The following is a 19,707-nucleotide window of genomic DNA, read 5'->3' on the forward strand; positions in this document are numbered from 1 at the left end:
TCCCCCATTTTGATTATCCAGTGATCAACGGACACTTGAACTGCTTTCACATTTTAGCTATTGTGAATAGTGCTTCTATAAACATGGCAATACACATACCTCTTAGAGACCCTGCTTTCAGTTCTTCTGGGTGTATACCCAGAAGTCGGATATGTGGATCGTATGGTATTTCTGTGTTTATTTTTTTGAGAAGCCTCCGTAGCCTTTTCCATAGCGGCTCAACCATTTCACATTCCCGCCAACAGTGCACACGGTTCCGGTTTCTCCACATCCTCGCCAACACCTCTTATTTCTGCTTTTGATTATAGCCACCCTCATGGGTGTGGGGTGACATCTCAGTGTGATTCTGATCTGCAGTTCCCTGATCACCCACATTCCAAAGTTAGGAAAACTGAGGCTTAGGAAGAATGACAAGTCCATATAACTTCTAGTGGATCTCACACCCAGAATCTGGATCTCGTGGCTCCTCATCCGGGGTTCTCTGAAATTCCCCAAACCAGCTCTTCTCTGTGTGTGAGGTCTTAGGGTGCAGAAAACCTGAAAACTGACGACAGTGACTTGTGGTTGTCATTGTGCCAGGAATCTCTGGGGAAGCTAACTGTCGAGGATGGACGTGTCCCTTCCAACTGGGGGCCAGCCAGTGCCCCATGCCACCCAGAGGCTGGCCACCGCACAGAGAACCTGCCGGAAGCTGCACCGGAGCAACCAAGGACAGGTAAGGTTATTTTGGTGCTGGTTAAGCTTCAAGATGGGAAGGCAGAAGTTACCCCTATACAAATGTTACACGTGGAGAACTTTGGGAAGCGGGGGGGGGGGGTGCTTTTACACAGGTGAATGATATTTAAAAGCTCCTGCATTTAACAACTTTACTAAATCATTGTGCCTAAACTCCTAGTTTTAGTTCCACATCAACTGCATCCATTTTCAGTCAGTTGACACTCTTTACCTATTTTTGTGATGTGAACCTTAGTGAATAAGTCATGAGATGACACAGAGGGGTTCCTGCCCTTCAGAATCTCAGCACTCTGCTTACATGAGATCAGATGCACCGAGAACTATCTTTTCCCTCACACATCCACAGAATGTAATATTTGAGCCGTGTGCTGAGGTCACAAGACACTCCTGGCCTGCACGGCTGACGCTGGCCCTGGCGGGCCGTCCTAAACACCTGTGGCCCCGCTCTAGCTCGGATGCTGCACCGATGTCTTCCGCATCCTCCTGTGCCTGCAACATCATTTGTAAGGCTGCTGGGCCTCCCTCCCCATTTTGTGCCATAACTGAGGCAACATTCTGCCCATTATTGGACATTTGGGGAGGTTTACAAGTGAAGGATTACTTTGAAACGTGACATCAAGGACTGCCTCTACATCATTTAATCTCCCCCAAAACACTTTTAAGTTACACGCTTTGCAATAAAGTCAAATTGCTAACAAAAACTTAAGGTTTGTTTAGCAAATGCATCTGAAACTGAAGAATGACTGTTAAATCCCTTCCTTTTGTCTCATTGTGACTTTTCCCCGAGTTGGTACCAGCAGAAGCAGGAAAGTCATTCTGAAGGGAGTTCAAAAAGACAGAGCAGAGAAGGACATGAGCCCATGGATTCGAATCTTGGCACGTCCCTCCCCTTCCACGGGGTCTGGGGAGGTTGTGTATGCTCTCCACGCATGTCTTGATAGGCCGACCTTGCTGTTGCCAAGTGCTGTCTACACAGAGGCCATGCAGTCGGGGTTTATAGATAACAGGGTGGGGTGTGGAGCCACCTTCCCGGGTGACCCTGGCTATAAACTCTGGCCCTGGATCCATTGCTTAACCACTCTGTGCCTCAGTTCCCTCCTGTTCCCAAGTAGATGGTGACAGGACCTACCTCACAGTCTTGGGAGGAAAATTAAGTGCATGAAAAAACTCTTAGCACAGTACTAAGTCCTAATAACTAGTTCTTAATTGTTGACATAGGAACTTCAGGAGGCAAAAGGAATATGCAATTAAGATGATTTGTGTGGAAGGGGTGCCTGGGTGGCTCGGTCAGTTAACTGCCCAACTTTGGCTCAGGTCATAATCTCCCGGTTCGTGGGTTCGAGTCCCACATTGGGCTCTGTGCTGACAGCTCAGAGCCTGGAGCCTGCTTCAGGTTCTGTGTCTCCTTCTCTCTCTGCCCCTCCCCTGTTCACACTCAGTCTCTCTCTCCTCTCTCTCTCAAAAATATTTAATTTTTTTGGGCGCCTGGGTGGCTCAGTCGGTTAAGCGTCCGACTTCAACTCAGGTCACGATCTCACAGTCCGTGAGTTCAAGCCCCGCGTCGGGCTCTGGGCTGATGGCTCAGAGCCTGGAGCCTGCTTCCGATTCTGTGTCTCCCTCTCTCTCTGCCCCTCCCCCGTTCATGCTCTGTCTCTCTCTGTCTCGGAAATAAATAAATGTTAAAAAAATTTTTTTTTAATATTTAATTTTTTTTAATTTTTAAGTAAAAAATTAAAACATTAATTAAAAAATTTAAAAAATGATTTGTGTGGGAGATGTGGAGTGAATATAACGTTTGGGGAGACCATCATCTCAAAGCAGGTGCTTTCATTGTGACTGTTTCCCAGCAACCCATAGTTCCCAAGAAAATAACAAATCTAATGTTCTTATTATGTCCTTTCTCCCGATTATAAGATGCCATGTGCCAGAGGTGAACAGATTAGCCCGAGTGTGTGGGGGCCTCATGAGGAGGCCCCTCCAGAGCCCGTCTCATGAAAGGACTTCATTTCCCACTGTCGCCGCACGCATTGCCTTTCCCTGCGCCTCTGAGGTTTCATGCACTCTCTTCTCTGCTTTCATTCCATTTTCTTCTTCGCCTTCCTCCCCATCACTGTGTGGCCTGACTCTCCCCGCAGAACTACCCCCCCCCCCCCGCCCCCGACCCCTTCTGTCAGAGCTTCCCAGACTATGTGGCCTTCCAGCTCTCCCAATCCTCTCAACGCGGTCAAGACACAACCAAGGTACAGTGCGGACTTGCCTCCTTCTGTGGCGTCCTGTGTTTCTTCCCAAATTAGCCTCCTCCCTCCTGTCCTGCGCTGAGCAGTAAGTCCCCAGAGGTCATCACTTGACTGTTTTAGACTCGACTCTACAGCTCACAACTCCCACCATAAGGCCAAACCCATGACCTAGAGCTAAACCAGAGACCCGAAGCCTCTGCAGATGAACACAAAGCCGAGGGATCAAATAGAACAGCCTGACCCCTGAGGCCATTGCCATCAGAGCAGACGGTGTAAAGAAACCCAGGGGAAGGGCTTCTGGGGTCCCCATCCTTAAAAATAACCAAAAAGAGAGAAAAGGCAGAAACAAAGGGTTATTCTGCCAGCCAGTCTGAGTTATTTCGGAACGTCTAGAGCAGGGTGGTATTTGTTAGATGTGAGCGCTCTGTAATTTCAGAGGCAAAAACAGAACGACAAGGAGGCCTACATTTAGGCTGTGGGATGTCTTTCTGAAAAAAGACCAAAAATTTGAGAGTGTTTCATTTTCCTTTTTTTTTTTCAATTGAGAGTTTTTCTCACACTTTCCCCTCTCTCTCCCTGCTTCCCCCCTTATCTCTACACAGGACTGGATAGCCCCCCAGACCTCATCCCTACCCCAGAGCAGAAGGGGGCAGCTCACCCTGAGCCCAGCAAGACCTCCACGGACACGGGGCCAGCAAGGCGGCCTGAGGACCGCGGAGAGCCAGTGTCACCCGGGGTGCCTGAGTCTGAGGACAGATGTCATGTGAGTCTCGCCCAGGAGAGCAGCACCTCCCCAGGGAAGATGGCAGTGGCTCGCCGTGACTTCAGCAACCTTCCAGCAGCCCCAGAAGCCAACTTGCCCAGGAAGGCAGCTGCCCACAGGGGCGCGGGACCTGAGGCAGAGGCCGCGTCTGCAGCTAGTGGCATCCTGTCCCCAGACCTCGTGTCCCAGGAGGAGAGACAGAGAAGTCCCGGTCACCATGGCAAGGCTCTGCAAGCAACAGGCGTCCTCGTGCCTGCAAATTCCTCAGGCTCTGCCCTGCCCGAGGGAACAGATTCTGTGTCCGAGAGGGCCCCGCAGGCCAGCCCCGCCCTGCCGTCACCCGCTGACCGGGCTGCAGGGGCGTGTGGGGGTGTCTCTGGGCACTGCTGCCCCAGGGAAAGTGGGGGCAGTCCTGTGACTGACATCGACACACTCATCAAGGAGCTGGATGCTTCTGAACCAAGACTTCAGTCTCCTCAGAAAGGGGACCGGTTGAGTCAAGTGGGACATTCTCAGGGTCAACCTCCAGCAGGCACTGGAAGTGGAAGTTCCCACCATGCTGAGCCAGTCGTGGGGAACCAGACCCCCACCCTAAGGAGGGCCTGGGCTGCTGGCCAGCCCCCTCCCCCACAGTGGGCCTCCCAGCCTTCAGTTTTGGATTCCATTAATCCTGACAAACATTTTACTGTGAACAAAAACTTTTTGAGCAACTACTCTAGAAATTTTAGCAGTTTTCACGAAGACAGCATGTCCCTGTCGGGCCTGGGTGACAGCACGGAGCCATCTCTCTCATCCATGTATGGTGATGCCGAGGACTCATCTTCTGACCCTGAATCGCTCGCCGAAGCCCCACGAGCTTCCACCAGGAACAACTGGTCACCCCCTCGTTCCCGCGGATCTTCTCACAGGGAAGACACTACAGAGTCTGAGGAGGAGCAAATTGAAATTTGTTCTACAAATGGTTCCCCCAATCCACCTTCAACTACTGCTCACGCACCTGCCCAGGCCGCACCCTGCCCTGTGTTGGCCAAAGTTCTGCCCTTAAAGCACAGTGCTCTGAGTCAAGTGGTGGGAAATCCACGCGAGAGAGCATCCTTTGTGCCAGGAAACTCATGCCCTTCAATTCCAAACTCTTCCCAGCCATTTCCTCTCTCGGATATAAGCTCTCAGGAGCATGAACTTCATGCAGATGTAAGGATTTTACAGAACCCCAGACCCTCGTGTGAAGAAGAAACCATGGAGGCCACCAGTACTAGCTCATCTGTGGGGAACAGGCAGCCTCCTGAAGCCGCCACGCATTTCCACAACCCTCCGGTCGCTCTCGGCAGTCTGAACACGGTACATGTTTTAGAACATGACTTGCTGCGTGTCGAGACCCCAAATAAAAAACAAGAGACAAATGTCAATGCAACTGAAAATCAGTCCCCCTGTAGCGTGCATGTCCCTAAGAATGGAGAGTCTGTTTTGACAAATCTACATATCTCCGAAAGTCACGAGCTGGATGAGTTGCTACAGAAACCAAAAATGGTTTCCAGGAGGCCCATCATGGCCTGGTTTAAAGAAATAAATAAAAATAACCAAGGGACACATTCGCAGGGCAAAACTGAAAAGGAGCAACCCATGGCGCCCAGCAGAAGCCCTGACTCCAAAAGTCAGGTGTTGAGTTCCAGCCAGAATTCCAGAAAGGGGATTGCTGTGCCTAATAGCTCCCCCCAGCTGAAAGTGAATCTGGAAAATAAAGACTCACCTAAAAAAAGTTCAGTGGAAACACTCTTAAGTAACTGTCAGAAACCCAAATCTGGTCCTAAGCTGAAGAGACTCAGCATCAAAAGCAAAAGCAAAGCCAGTTCCGAGGCCCCTGCAGCTCACGTTGCCAAGGCTGGTGGGACAGACCCCAGGAAACCCCTCATTTCACCCCAGACCTCCCACAAAATGCTTTTGAAGGGAGCATCTAACCAGTTCCACATAGACCACGAGGAGCTTGACAAAAATGCCACGGCCACCCCCAGGTCCCCCCAGTGCGTGCTGGAGACCAGGCCACCTGCTGCCCCGGGGTCACTGAAGCCGTCAGTGTCGGAAACGAGCATCACAGCGTTCATTTCGCCCCACGCCTCCCCCAGGACTCTCCCTGAGCAGAGTGCATGCGGTAGATCCTACGTGGCTTTCCATTCAGAACCCAACAGAGGCTGCCCAGCGGCCCCCAGATCTCCTAAGTGTGGGCCAGAGACCAGGGCTCCCCCTGTGGCCTTGGGGAACAGCGCGTCCATAGCCACAAATGGACAGGAGGCCCCACCTCCTGGGCAGAGGGAGCGGCGCACGGCCAGCGGAATGGATTCAGCACCAGAAGTAGCCCGATCGGGCGTGACTGATGACAAAGGAGGCAGAATAATTACTGGTGATCCCCTAGAAAGAACAAACCAGCTGAAAATAGTTGAAATTTCTTCTGAAAGAATGCCCAAGAATGCATGTGGTGACAAGCTAGCTGAAAGTGACAGATTAAGAGGGTTCTTGGCCCAGAGCAACTGTCAGGAGAAGAGTGAGATCAGGTTCTGTCACCAGTCAGAGGAGACGTCCTCAAGTCATCCGCCGTCACTCACATCTCGTGCGTCCCAGGTAGAGCAGGAAACCCAGCGATCTTTCAGTGTGGCAAAACTGGCTTCCTCCTCCTCCTCCCCACAACTGCCTACTAGAAAGGTGGATTCCTCGCAGGGGAAGTCAAGTCAGGTGTCAGGCTCCCTCGGGATGACCAAGAACGGCACGTCAGCGGGCCCAGTGCCAGATGACCATCCATACTTCACACCAAGGCCAGCGACCAGGACCTACTCCATGCCGGCCCAGTTTTCAAGCCATTTTGGACGGGAAGCGCATGCTCTACACAGCCCAGGTCGCTCTCACCGGGACAGCCAGATCCCTGCAACAAGTGGGGGGCTCCTCGAGGCCAAGGCAGCCAGAGGTGGTGGTCTTGGCCTGGCTAACGGACAGGGCGTGTACAGCGTCAAGCCCCTCCTGGAGACATCGAGGAACCTTCCAACAACAGACGAAGGGGATGTTCTTTCAGTGCGAGAGACGAGCTGCCTAGTCACGGACAAAATCAAAGTCACTAGAAGACATTACTACTCTGAGCAGAACTACGAATCTACCTCATTTTTCTCTGTGAAGCAGAGGATCAAGTCTTTTGAGAACCTAGCCCATTCTGACCGGCTAGTGGCCAGGTCTGGGGTGTCTCCTTTTTTGTCAGCGAGCTCCAAGCCTCCCATTGGGAGACGGTCATCTGGCAGCATTGCTTCCGGGAGCCTCAGCCACCCCAGTGACCCAGCAGCAAGGTCACTGAGACGCAGCCTGAGTTCCTGCAGCGAAAGCCAAAGTGAAGCCAGCACCCTGATCCCCCAGATGACCAAGTCCCCATCCAGCACAGCATTGACAGTCTCCCAGCAGAATCCAGCGGAGGCCAGTAACAAGGGCCCTGACTCAGACCCAAAGAAATCACTTAGTCCTTCTGGAATTCCCACCCCAACCATGACCCCAGCCTCTCCCATCAAAAGGAACAAGTCCTCGGTGCGCCACACCCAGCCCTCTCCCTTATCCCGCTCTAAGCTCCAGGAACTGAGGGCCTTGAGCATGCCTGACCTTGACAAGCTCTGCAATGAGGACTTCTCAGCGGGACCGACAGCCGTACTCTTCAAAACCGAGCTGGAAATCACCCCCAGGAGGTCGCTTGGCTCTCCTGCGGGAGGCCTCAATGGGTCCACTGCCCTTTCATGCCCCATGAAGTGGGGGGACAGGGCCTGTCCAGGAGGAAGCAGCCCTAAAGCCAGTGAGCCTGGGGCACCCAGTTCAGCCCATCATGTGGGTGAAACCACCTGGGATCTGCCTTCTGGAAAAGGCTGGTCAGTTAAGTAAGTATCTGCCTCTCCCCTTTTATTCAAATAAACTGTATAAAAACTTTTTTAATGTTTATTATTTATTTTTGAAAGAGAGACAGAGACAGAGTACAGGAAGGGGAAGGTTAGAGAGAGGAAGACAAAGAATTCAAAGCAGGCTCCAGGCTCCAGGCTCTGAGCTCTCAGCACAGAGTCTGATGCGGGGCTTGAACCCACGAGCTGTGAGATCCTGACCTGAGCCGAAGTCGGATGCTTAACTGACTGAGCCACCCAGGCGCCCCTCAAATAAACTTTTAAAAAAATTATGAACTAGTTTTCAATTTTTGGAAAAGGTGCAAAGACTGGCAGAGCGCTCCCAAGCTCTTCACCCAGCTCTTCCTAATGGGAACATCTTCTGTAATCCTGGTCCAGTTGTCAAAAGTCAGAAATTTAACACTAGAAGAACACAGTTAACCACAGACTTAATTCAGATTTCACGGAACACATTTCACTAACGTCGTTTTTCTCTGTCAGGATACCACATTGCATTTAGCCCCCTTTGCTTTTTAATATCACTACTGGAAAAAGACCCTGCCTGCAGAGAAAGGGTTTCCAGAATGTCGCTCTGCAGGGCAGTCTTGATGGGACATGGCACTTTTGGCAAGAGCGCCATCAGAGAGATGAGAGTGGACAGGGAGGGCTGCACCTCAGGGGACAACAGTCTGGGCCTTCGAAGCTGACCTGAGTTAAGCAGAAAATTCCTAACATTTTAAAGAATATTTTTCAAACTGTCAGAAATGTTCTGCGGAGCTCCAGCACTGGTTCCCTAACATCCTGAGGTGATGGATCCCAGAAGCCACAGTAATTCCTGTGAATGACATTCCTGCCCAGCACTCAGGATTCTTCAAGCAGTTTGAATTGAGAGTTCTTATGACCAAAAGGGGCACCTTTTGAAGGGGCGCCTGGGTGGCTCGGTCAGTTGAGCGTCCGACTTCGCTCACAGTTCATGTCATGATCTCACAGTTCATGAGTTCGACCCCCACTTCGGGTTCTGTGCTGACAGCTCAGAGCCTGGAGCCTGCTTCAGAGTCTGTGTCTCCTTGCTCTCTCTGTCCATCCTTCACAGTGTGACCTCGAGAAAAAAAAATAAACATTAAAAAAATTTTTAAAAACGAAAGCACGAAAATCAGAAAACACCTGCAACTTGGTAGAAAGAGCATTGTAAATACAACCTTATGAAAGGAGAAAATTGCCTTTTTCTTTCATATTTTTATATTAGTTTGGATCAACTTCTAGTCTCAGCAGGAGACCAGCAAAGATTACAGTCTGTTTTATCATCAGTGGGGTCAAAATCGACGGTCCCGGCTCTCATTCAGGAAGCGAAAGCACAATCAGAGGTGAGTGGAACCCGACCACACAGGGAGAGGAAGCCGGGGCAGGGCCGGGGTGGGGTCGTGCCCAGGTTCGGGGCAGGAGCTCTGGGAGCCAGGAAGAGCTCTGCTCTGAGCCCGAGCACAGAGCTGCCCAGCTGGGTCTGACCTCTCTCGCAGTTGCAGCTTGCAGCTGGCTTCACAAGCTAGACCTTGACTTGAATTTCAGGTGCCAGATTGGCGCAGCCGCTGTGTTAATTCCCCAGTAGTGACTAGTTACCATCCTCCTCACCCCCCACGCTTGGAGTCTGTCAACAGAGGGTCCTCAAAACTGAACTAGGCATGTTGGAAACATGAGGGAATGGCCACAGCACATCTCTGCACCTAGGTGGACGTTAACTACTTGTCAAGGGAGCCACCTGCTGGGGAAATGAGTTAGCGTGTGTGTAGCCCTGCCCTGGCCCCAGCATGAGAGCTTCTGAAGCCTGGGATTCAAGACAAGGTGGCTAACCGGTCATTAGAAATGCAGTCTTTTGGGGCACCTGGGTGGCTCAGTCAGTCGAGTGTCCAACTTCAACTCAAGTCATGCTCTCACAGTTCATGAGTTTGAGCCCCGCATCTGGCTCTGTGCTGACAGTGGGCTCTGTCCTGACAGCTCGGATCCTGGAGATGCTTCAGATTCTGGGTCTCCCTCTCTCTCTGCCCCTCCCCCACTTGCACTCTGTCTGTCTCTGTCAAAAATAAACATTAAAAAAAAAAAAAGTCAGTCTTTTGGGGCGCCTGGGTGGCTCAGTCGGTTAAGCATTCAGCTTCGGCTCAGGTCATGATCTTCGCGGTCCATGAGTTCAAGCCCCGCATCAGGCTATGTGCTGATAGCTCAGTGCCTGGAGCCTGCTTCAGATTCTGTGTCTCCCTCTCTGTGCCCCTCCCCTGCTCATGCTCTGTCTCTCTCTCTCTCTCAAAAAAAAAAAATAAACATTTAAAAAATTAAAAAAAAAAAATGCAGTCTTTCAATAAATTAGATGTGATGATAATAACAGAAGCAGTCATGGGTTCATATCTAGAATACTTCTCTGAAGAACATTAATTTCTCAGAACTGCCCTTAGAGATTTGAACCCTAATAAGTGAATATTTGTTTTGAGAAAACAAATATGAACAATTTTTTTCTTGACTGGTAATGTACCTGGGCCACTCATAGATCTGAGAACACTGTGCCAGAAATTTCTACCATTACCCAGAAGGGCTGTGATGTTGGCATCCCCTGAGGAAGGAACCAAGTTGGAGAGAAGACCAGCTCCCCTTAGTTTACACACTCCCTCTGGTCCTCAGCCTGCTGGTTTGGGTCTGTGCAGTTAACACATTGAGACATCCAGCATTTTTCACTTTCAGTGAAAGGGACCGTTCTGTCCTCTCCCTTCTTTCTTCGACTTGTGACAATAAGTGTTCCATGCATGCAAGTCTCATTCTGGCATTTCCAGTCAATGTGGCATGGTGGGATCACACTTTGCCGGGTCCCTTGTCCTCCAGACATTCTACAGTGTTAGATAAAATGTAGAAGGAGGGGCGCCTAGGTGGCTCAGTTCGTTAAGCCGTCCGACTCTTGATTTCGGCTCAGGTCATGATCTCATGGTTCATGGGATCAAGCCTTGCGCTAGGCTCTGCACTATCAGTGCTTGGGACTCTCTCTCCCTTTCTCTCTGCCTCTGTCTCTCAAATAAACTTAAGAAGAAGAAAAGAAAGTAGAAGCAGAAAACCAAAAAGTCTCAACCTACCTCACAAATGAAATGCACGTTTTCAGGGACCACAGACACAGTGGGAGACTTTTTGTGCGGGCAGGACGCTGAGTGCCAGCTGGGAGGGTCTCCCACCCCGTCCCTCTGGTTCCACATTCACCCCCAGACAAGTACGGTGGCTTGGTGTGGAACAGCATTCCTACTTGCATCAGAATGCAGCAGAATGCAGCAGACTGCAGGGAAATGAGCACCCTCATTTCCCTGCAGTCTTCACTTGCTTTCACAGAGCGGCCGTGGTCGGCTTCTAGTGCGCTTGTATCCTCAGACACAATTCGAAAAAACATTTTTTGAGCAAATTAAAATTTGGGTGTACCAGACCACATGCCCCATTTTCATCAAGAACGCCTAGTTTTCATTCTTCTCTCTGAACGTGTCTGAGCCTGTAAATGGTTAGACTTCCCAACAAAGTCAAAATCCCCCAGCAAGTCTGTGGAACATTCTAGTGTCAGCAAATGGAGATTTGGTTTGAATGAACTTCTTTGGGGAGACATAAAATGCTTGGGATCACTCTTTAGGACGTATTAATAGGACTAAACTCTTTTTCTTTTATTTTTTTATGTTTTATTTTGAGAGAGTGAGCGAGCGAGCCTGCATGTGAGTGGGGAATGGACAGGGAGAGAGAAAATCCCAAGCAGGTTCCGCCTTGTCAGTGCAGAGCCTGATTCAGGGCTCAAATTCACCAACCATGACATTATGACCTGAGCCGAAATCAAGAGTCAGATGCTTAACCGACTAAGCCACCCAGGCACTCCTAAACTTTTTTTTTTTTTAATTATGGGTTCCTTCCCCAGCACAATACAGAGGTGGTTCTCTCTTTCAGTGTTTTCACCTTCTCTCATCAAAACAACACTTCAGTTTTATTTTTAGATTCTTTTTCTGTTGCTGGGTTGAGAACACCTTGAATTGATGGATTATAAATCACTTCATGGGGAACCTAGCAATGCAGATCTTGAAAAATGTTGCGGAATCATTTTTACCATGTGCGGTGAAGGAAGTCAAAATTCAGAATAATTAGCCTAACTCAGTTATTTTAAAATATTTTAAGGTATCTTTTGTTGGATGCTTGAAACATCCAACAGGACAGTCTTTTGTTACGTAAGCCTAGACACTACTAGGAATGTTCTAGTCTCAAATACAAGTTGGCAGTTAGTTTTAGGGTACTTTATATATTTTTTTTTAATTTTTTTTTCTTAATGTTTATTTTTGAGACAGAGAGAGACAGAGCTGACTGAGCCACCCAGGCACCCCTACTTTATTTTTTTTTAACATACTTTGTATTTTAGGAATACCCATTCATTAATTACACCTCAAATCCAACGAACTGAACGTGGTGGGAAGGGGTCATAAAACAGTTGGCCTCAGTGTGTTCTCATCCTGCCTCTTGGCACTTCTTCTCTGCTGTGGTTGACCCTGGCCTGACTAAATTATAGACTTAAACAGTTATAGAATGAAGAATTCCCTTCGCGAGGCACCTGAGTGGCACAGTCTAAGGCTACGCATCTGACTTTAGCTCAGGTCATGATTTCACGGTTCAAGAGTTCAAGCCCCGCATTGGGCTCTGCGCGCTCAGCACAGAGCCTGCTTCAGATCCTCTGTCTCCCTCTCTCTCTGCCCCTCCCTCACTCATGTTCTCTCTCTCAAAAATAAACATTAAAAAAAACAAAAAGAATTTCCTTCATGACCAAATTACGTGCTGTCTTCAGATTTAGGAAGACACAATATGGTGCCTAGAATAGGTCCTATATTGTCCCGTCCCTGCCCCTTTCTGTCCACCATCCCCGTGGTTCTGTAGGTACAGGATGGACCCCCAAACTCCAAGTAAGCACTGCCCAGGATGGGTAGAGGACAGTTGAGTTCAGGAAAGGTGGGAAAGCTCCTGAATAGCCACTGGGGCTCGGTGCTGACAAGCTGTGCGACACAGCGGGAGGGCTGACCACAGAACTTACTAACTCCCAGCACAAGGAACAGATACGTGACCTTGAACAACACAGGTTTGAACTGCACGGGTCCACTTACGCGTGAGTTTTTTATAGCACTCTAAATACACTCTCTTTGTTAGGACTTTCTTAATTATGTTTTTTCCCTTCTAGCTTTTTTTTTTTTTTTTTTTTTTTTTTGAGAGTGAGCGAACAGGAGTAGGACAGAGAGAGGGAGACCAAGAATCCTAAGCAGGCTTCATACTGCCAACGCAGGGCCCAGTGCAGGGCTCGAACTCACAAACCATGAGACCGTGACCTGAGGTGAAATCAAGAGTCAGACGCTTAACTGACTGAGCCACCAGGCACCCCTCTGTAGCTTTACTGTAAGAATACAGTATATAATACATATAACAGAAACTATGTGTTAACCAACTGTTTATGTTATTACTGAGGCTTCCATCAAGGGCAGGCTATTAGCGGTTAAGTGTGAGGGGCAGTCAAAATTTATAGGCAGATTTTCCACAGTGTGGGGGTGGGTGCCCCAAACCCCATGTTGTTCAAGGATCAACTGTACTTTTTTCTGTTTCTTTTCACTAGAATAAAGAAGATGTTTGCTTCATCGTCTTGAATAAAAAAGAAGGCTCAGGTCTGGGATTCACTGTGGCAGGAGGAACAGATGTGGAGCCAAAATCAATTGTGGTAAGTGACAGTGTCAAGGTGCTCGCAGGAAAGTCACTCCCGAAGCAGCCTCACATTTGATCAGAACAAAATTCACGTCTGTGAGTTCAAAGAATGCTGGTGTTTGTCCCCTCCTCACAAAACAAAAATGGAAAAGTGGGGAAAGTAGGATATGATATATTAGCAAAGATACACATTCTTACCACAGAGCTGACTGATGTATACAGACGGAGTGATTAGATGCAAATACACATCAGCAGTTTTCTGTACCCTCCTATTCACCTAACATTTTATTCTAGCACTAGGAAAACACTAGAATTAACTGACCAAACCCGCATTTGCTTTTGAAATTACTTCCTTCTCAAGAACAACCTAAAATTTTGTATCACTCAAAGGACTTTGAGATCATTGGAGAGGCCACCTTCATTAGGCAAGACCAGGCCCTGTTCATTTTTGTGTTCTTCTTGCCCCCATGGAGTGCCAGGGCACGAGCCCTTCTTAGACACGAGCAAGAAGTTGAGTAAAAAATATATTCCAGGGGCGTCTGGGTGGCTCCGTTGGTTGAGCGTGCGATTTCAGCTCAGGTCATGATCCAACGGTTCATGAGTTTGAGCCTCACATCGGGCTTTGTGCTAACAGCTCAGAGCCTGGAGCCTGCTTCCAATTCTGTGTCTCCCTCTCTCTGCCCCTCCCCCGCTCGTGCTCTGTCTCTTTCTCAGAACTAAATAAACATTAAACATTTTAAATATATATATTCCATCCCTCACACTGAATAGGTTTTTGGTAAACCACGTTTGTATGATGACTTTGGCTTTTGACTTCTCCTTGCCGCAGGTGCACAGGGTGTTTTCTCAGGGGGCTGCTTCTCAGGAAGGGACTGTGAACCGAGGGGATTTCCTTCTATCAGTCAATGGCACCTCACTGGCTGGCTTAGCCCATGGGGAGGTCCTGAAGGTTCTGCACCAAGCACAGCTGCACAAAGATGTCCTTGTAGTCATCAAGAAAGGGAATGACCAGCCCAGATCCTCCACCAGACAGGAAGCCAATGGGAAGGGCTTGCTATCCAGAAAGACCAGCCTCCTGGATCCTGGAGTAGGTAAGACACCAGTTCAACAACCAGCAGGGTGGGTGCAGCTGGCAGATTGGTTCCTGGTGAGCATGAAGGAACATAACTACTATCATCTGGGTCAGAGAAATCAAATGTAGTGAAGTCTTATGTCGGCAGATGGTTCTTGCAAAAGCAGTGTTACAAGGAAGTTATAAACCACTGCCCCCAGTAGTTAAAGTCATACTATTGAAGATTTTTAACGACCGCTTGACTGCTTCTCTAAATGTGCTAAGAAGGAAGCCCTTTCACATTTATATCTTCTTCTTAGGACTTAAGTGGCCGGTAAGTAAAGCAAGAAACTCTTGTGACAGGGGAGGGGAATCATGTTGAGACTGTAGAGAGAGAAATTCCAGTACTGAGATCTGTCCTCGGAAAATATCAAGGTTTGTATTCTTTCCTGTTTTAGAAGAATGTAAGGAAATGAGGGGGTACAGATGTTTAAAGACAGAGACTATAGCCTTAATCAACCAAGAAGAACTTACAAAAAGAGGTTCAGAAGTAAGATTTTCTGTATGCCCTCCACACTGTCACACCAAGGCTCATGAGCAAGGCGTATGAAGTACTTACTCAGGAGGAACTAAGTACCACTTGTGTTTCTGAAGCACAGGCTGATTACGGCCTTCAGATAACTACATCAGACTTCAGTGGTGTCCCCTACCTTGGAGTTCAGGAGTGATGTCTTTAGTCCAGGTGGCATAGGAGAGCCAACGAAGCCCGGGTCAGGGCATTGCCTTCTGGGGAGGTTTTTCTTCCACTCAACATCTCTCCCTAATGAAGTTAAGGGTAGCTGAATTCCTCCCTGTTCACCTTGGCTTCGTGGCAGCCTGGGCTCTCTGTGATTGCTTTGCTGGAAAGGGCACTGATGTCCACTGAACAAACGGAACTCTTCTTGTCCAGATGCCTCCGCAGGCTGGGGGCATTCTCAGCCTTCTCTGTTCCCTTGCTTTTGCTCTTCTAGAAAATCGAAGCCCTTCCCAATATTGGGAAACACCTTAAGTCATCAGACCTTGTCATGCTCACCTTTGCCCCCGCATAGTCTCAATTGCTTGTACTTTCAGTGGGATCCGGGCAACTTGTCAAAGGAAACCACTTGACATTTAATCCCAGTAGCTTCCAGAGTTTTTAAGACTCATGAACTCGGGATATGGAAGGCTAATCCTGTCATTTATAATCATTAAGTATTCCTGTGGCACCTTCAGAACATCTGGCCTTGAACCAGATTCTACAGAGTTACCAAATTGTAAACACATTCAGGGCCTAACCTTTTATTTTTTCGTATTCCTGTTCCTTAAAATGCCCGTGCCCAGGGCTCTACCTGAACCTGTGCAGTTCTCCCCTAACACAGAGAGCATCCCACTTGAGGGCTGATGCGGTAGGCTGCACGTTAAAGACACGTAGGAAGCTTTTTACAATCCTCCTACTCAGTAAATTCCCCAGCTTATTTCAATCATAAAACCTCAGGGATGGGGGTGAAGGTAAGGGCCAGGGCCCAGCATCACAATCTTTTTAAGGTTCCTGGGTGATTCCAGTAGAGTCTGGCCAGAGCTGAGAGCCACTGTAATGGGCCTGTTTTCCTGTTTAACAGCAAGTGAAATCACCTACGGAAAAATCAGGCTGCTCCCATTAGCACATTTCCTTCAGACCACGTGGGACGTGGAGTCGCCTTCGTGAAACCACACTAATGGACTGGCCTTTATGTGCAAGAGCAGTGATGCTGGCTAGCTTGGCCTCAACCTGAAGGGGGCAGTTTAATCTGTGGTCCTTCCCCTGCCTCCCAGAGAGCTCGGTGCGCCTTTCCATTCCCCTCAACGTCCTTCACTGAGAAAGTGTGTAAATAAGAGAAATAAAAGGCAAGCTTACAATCTCTATGCAGATCTCCAAGGCGGATTTCAGCCAGGCCTCTCCACACTAGCACACAGAGCAGGCACGAGTGTTGCCGTGGAAACGTCCCCCACCCCCCAGTGGAGAGAGGAGACGGCAGTGAAGGCAGCTGGTGTGTGATGAAAACACACAACAGGAGCATGTGTGGCAGGAGGAGGAAGGAAAGGAGCTCTGGGCGTCCCTGGGAGCTTTGGAATCCACGGTCACGGTCTCACATGGGGTCTGGCATTTGGGTGTTGCAGGATTTCAGTGTCAGACTGTGACACACTGCTGCCATCAGCAGTCAGGGTCAGCAGGAAATCGAATTTGACTCCCCAAGTGTGACTTCACTGAGACCCACAGCAACAGCATGTGGGGCTTGCCAAGAGCAGTTCGGAGTCTGGGGGTTTCTGCTTGGGCACAACAGGAAGTGCTTAGAAGAGCACAAGGTGCAGGTATGGCAGGAACTTAGCCACGAGGCCAGCTCCAAATTTGGGAGATCAGCTCTAATGCTGGTTTCGAAGGTAGATGGGACTCCAGGGTGCGGGGGGAATACATTTAGGGGACAGGACAGGAGGTGATGAGTGTCCCTGTCTCTTCATCCTTCCGAACGTCGTTGCTACAGGTAGAAGTGTAGCTTCCCACGATGCTCTGTGTGTTGAAGTGCTGAAGACCTCTGCCGGGCTGGGATTGAGTCTGGATGGAGGAAAATCATCGATGGCTGGAGACGGGCCCCTGGTCATTAAAAGAGTGTACAAAGGTAATGCCCTAAAAAACCCAGTTAGCAGTCTGTTTTCTTTCCATTTGGAAAATGTTCTTATTCTCTGTGACATACAGGGTGTGCTGTGTCCGCCCTGTTGTGTTCTACACATGTGAACACATGTCGCCCCCATGACAGTCCTATCAGGTACTGTTATCCCTGTTTCACCAGAGGAGAGACTGTGCCACAGGGGACCACACGAGCCCCGAAGGTCACAGGTGCAAATGGCAGAATAAGGCTTGACCCCAGGCAGTCTGGCCCCAGGGTCTGTGTCCAACTCCCGTGTTCTTAACTAGTATTAGCTGTAGCTGATGTAAACATACAGGCTAAGTAAGGCCATCAGGGTTGCCAGTCAGGGGTAGTTAACATGGACCAAGATCCCATTCATTTAAAATTGCAATACTAGGATGGGAGTAGAGATCATTGAAACATGTGGTAGATCTGAGGTCTCTTTATGACCCTGCATCGTCATTTAATCTTGGACAGTTCTCAAAGACCTCTTCAGGTTCCTGAGCTAAACAATTATATTACAAATTTTAAATCTAATTATAGAGGAGCCTGGGCGGTTCAGTCGGTGAAGCATCCGACTCCATCTGGGCTCCGGTAGCGATGTCGTGATTCTTGGCATCGAGCTCCACGGTGGGCTGCGTGCTGACAGCACGGAGCCTGCTTGGGATCATCTCTCTTCCTCTAACATTTTTTTAAAGTATAGTTATACTAACAATATCAGTATATATAAAAATATACTAATGTATATCCTATTATATGTAATATGCTATCACAATAGTCAATACTAACGGTATCAGTAACATACACCCATATACTCCTAAGCTTGTTATATAGAAAGCTGCGGTGTAGAAATACATCAGGTTTTGTGTGTAAGTAATCTCCACAGTCCCTGATTAGCCATCATGGTATATTAGATCAAAGTGGAGCCTGTTTTCCTACACTTACTGGCCATTTGGATTTTAGTTACTGATTTGTAGTTCTTTATCTAGTCTGCGTATTCCCTCTGTTGATTAAATACATTGAAAATGATTTTCTCCTAGTCCACTGCTTATGCATCTTAGGAGAGGAGGGGGTTACAGATTTGAATATTTAATGGATGTATGCCCTGTGCGTCTTAAGAATATAGGCACTGGGTACCATTTAAGTTTTTCATTTCCTTGGAATTTATTTTGAATACCACGAAGGTGCCAAGCCCTTATTCTGCATTTATTCTCACAGGGGGTGCAGCTGAACAAGCGGGAACAATAGAAGCTGGAGATGAAATTCTCGCCATTAATGGGAAACCCCTGGTTGGGCTCATGCACTTTGACGCCTGGAATATTATGAAGTCTGTCCCGGAGGGACCTGTGCAGTTAGTAATTAGGAAGCATAGAAATTCGTCCTGAAACCATCACCAGTGGTGATGCTCACTGGTCATGCTGGTTACATTTTTGAACAAGCATCTCCTTTTCTCAGTTCCCTTACTTGAGCAAATCAGAGTAACTTCTTCAAACGCTGGGTTCCTAAAACAACACAGGAACACTGATACAGGCAAGGACTATAGAAATCTCCACGTTTTGACATCTACGTGAAGCTGACCTCTTGTGCGTGCAGCAGCGGTGGAGCGGACCCCTGGAAGCCTTTGACCTTGACCACCTCGGCTGGGAGGGATCCTTTCGTTCCAGTGCCTGTCCCCTCCTTTTCACATTTACTGCTGGGGACACGAGACACGGCGTGCCCTTCATTCGAACCATTTACCTAGACCTTCGCATCCTTCTTGCCTCCTTTCGCACTGTACCCAGTCCTGGCAGTGAGGGAGGTAACCAGGTCCGAGGGGGCAACACAAATGTCACAACTAAAAGGACTACAGTTTTATATAATTTTGTAAGTAAATAACAGTGCTTTTAGGCACATTCAGTGGAAGGAGCTGTGGGTCTGTATTGTTACCGTGAAAAGAAATGAGACTTAAAGAAGATCAGTTATGACCTAACAGTTAAGCTGAGCTCAGGAATTACCCAAAAATGAAAAAGCAAAATACAGAAAGTGATATTTTTTAGAGAGTGTCATGTGCAATGTACGGATGCAGAGTTCAACTCAGTGGATTGTCGATCATCATGAAGTGCTGATCGTGATCTAAAAGTGTAAGTCGTAAGGCTATGTTACAAAAATGCCGTGCTGATAAACCACACTAAATAGCCATGAACTTTGCTGCTTTGAGTGAGCAGAAAGTTCCAGCTCTGAAAGCACCTTGCATCTGGTTTGCAACTTGTCTTGAATAAGTGCTTCAGTTCAAGACCAGTCAACCCAAGAGTGGGCAGAAATATCATAGTCACTGGGTTTCCATTTCTATATTTTATGCACTCCAACCACTAATTTAAGCCAAATTTTTAGAAATCTTTTTAGTACCCTTGGATTTATAAACGTAGGCATTACATTTACAATCCAAATGGAGGAACTTAAAAATAATCCTTCTAGGGGACTTTTTTTTGGTTGGCTGGTTGTGTTCCCCTTTCCCAACAAGCTTAAGAAATAGAACCTTTCTAAAGCACTGGACCTCTTTTCCTGACCTGGGTGTGATGTCGGCTCTGCAGTGACTAAAGCGTTTGCTGGTTTTGTTTTCCTGTTTTGCAAATTC

At 48.3% G+C, this 19,707-nt stretch overlaps 1 protein-coding gene and 1 long non-coding RNA gene across 10 annotated transcripts in view; one reads left to right on the top strand and one right to left on the bottom strand.

Moving 5' to 3' along the window:
- Positions 1-19,045, top strand: part of PDZD2 (PDZ domain containing 2) — a 361,998-nt gene extending 342,953 nt beyond the window's left edge. For all 9 annotated transcript variants that reach the window (XM_060634411.3, XM_060634416.3, XM_060634417.3 and 6 more), the window contains 7 exons: positions 580-715; positions 3,575-7,631; positions 8,875-8,992; positions 13,276-13,377; positions 14,191-14,452; positions 16,950-17,084; positions 18,312-19,045. In XM_060634411.3, coding sequence (XP_060490394.3) covers positions 580-715; positions 3,575-7,631; positions 8,875-8,992; positions 13,276-13,377; positions 14,191-14,452; positions 16,950-17,084; positions 18,312-18,478 — 4,977 coding nt within the window. In that variant the 3' untranslated portion in view covers positions 18,479-19,045. The remainder of the gene's footprint in view (positions 1-579; positions 716-3,574; positions 7,632-8,874; positions 8,993-13,275; positions 13,378-14,190; positions 14,453-16,949; positions 17,085-18,311) is intronic.
- On the bottom strand, positions 11,332-16,954 carry LOC144615943 (uncharacterized). The gene is made up of 2 exons (XR_013554694.2): positions 16,325-16,954; positions 11,332-15,434 (listed from the first exon to the last, which is right to left on the bottom strand). It is a non-coding gene; the product is annotated as an uncharacterized LOC144615943 (long non-coding RNA).
- Positions 19,046-19,707: the final 662 nt, after the last annotated feature.

Source organism: Panthera onca, chromosome A1 (genome assembly GCF_046562875.1).
Source record: "Panthera onca isolate mPanOnc1 chromosome A1, mPanOnc1 haplotype 2, whole genome shotgun sequence".
Classification (NCBI taxonomy): Eukaryota; Metazoa; Chordata; class Mammalia; order Carnivora; family Felidae; genus Panthera; species Panthera onca.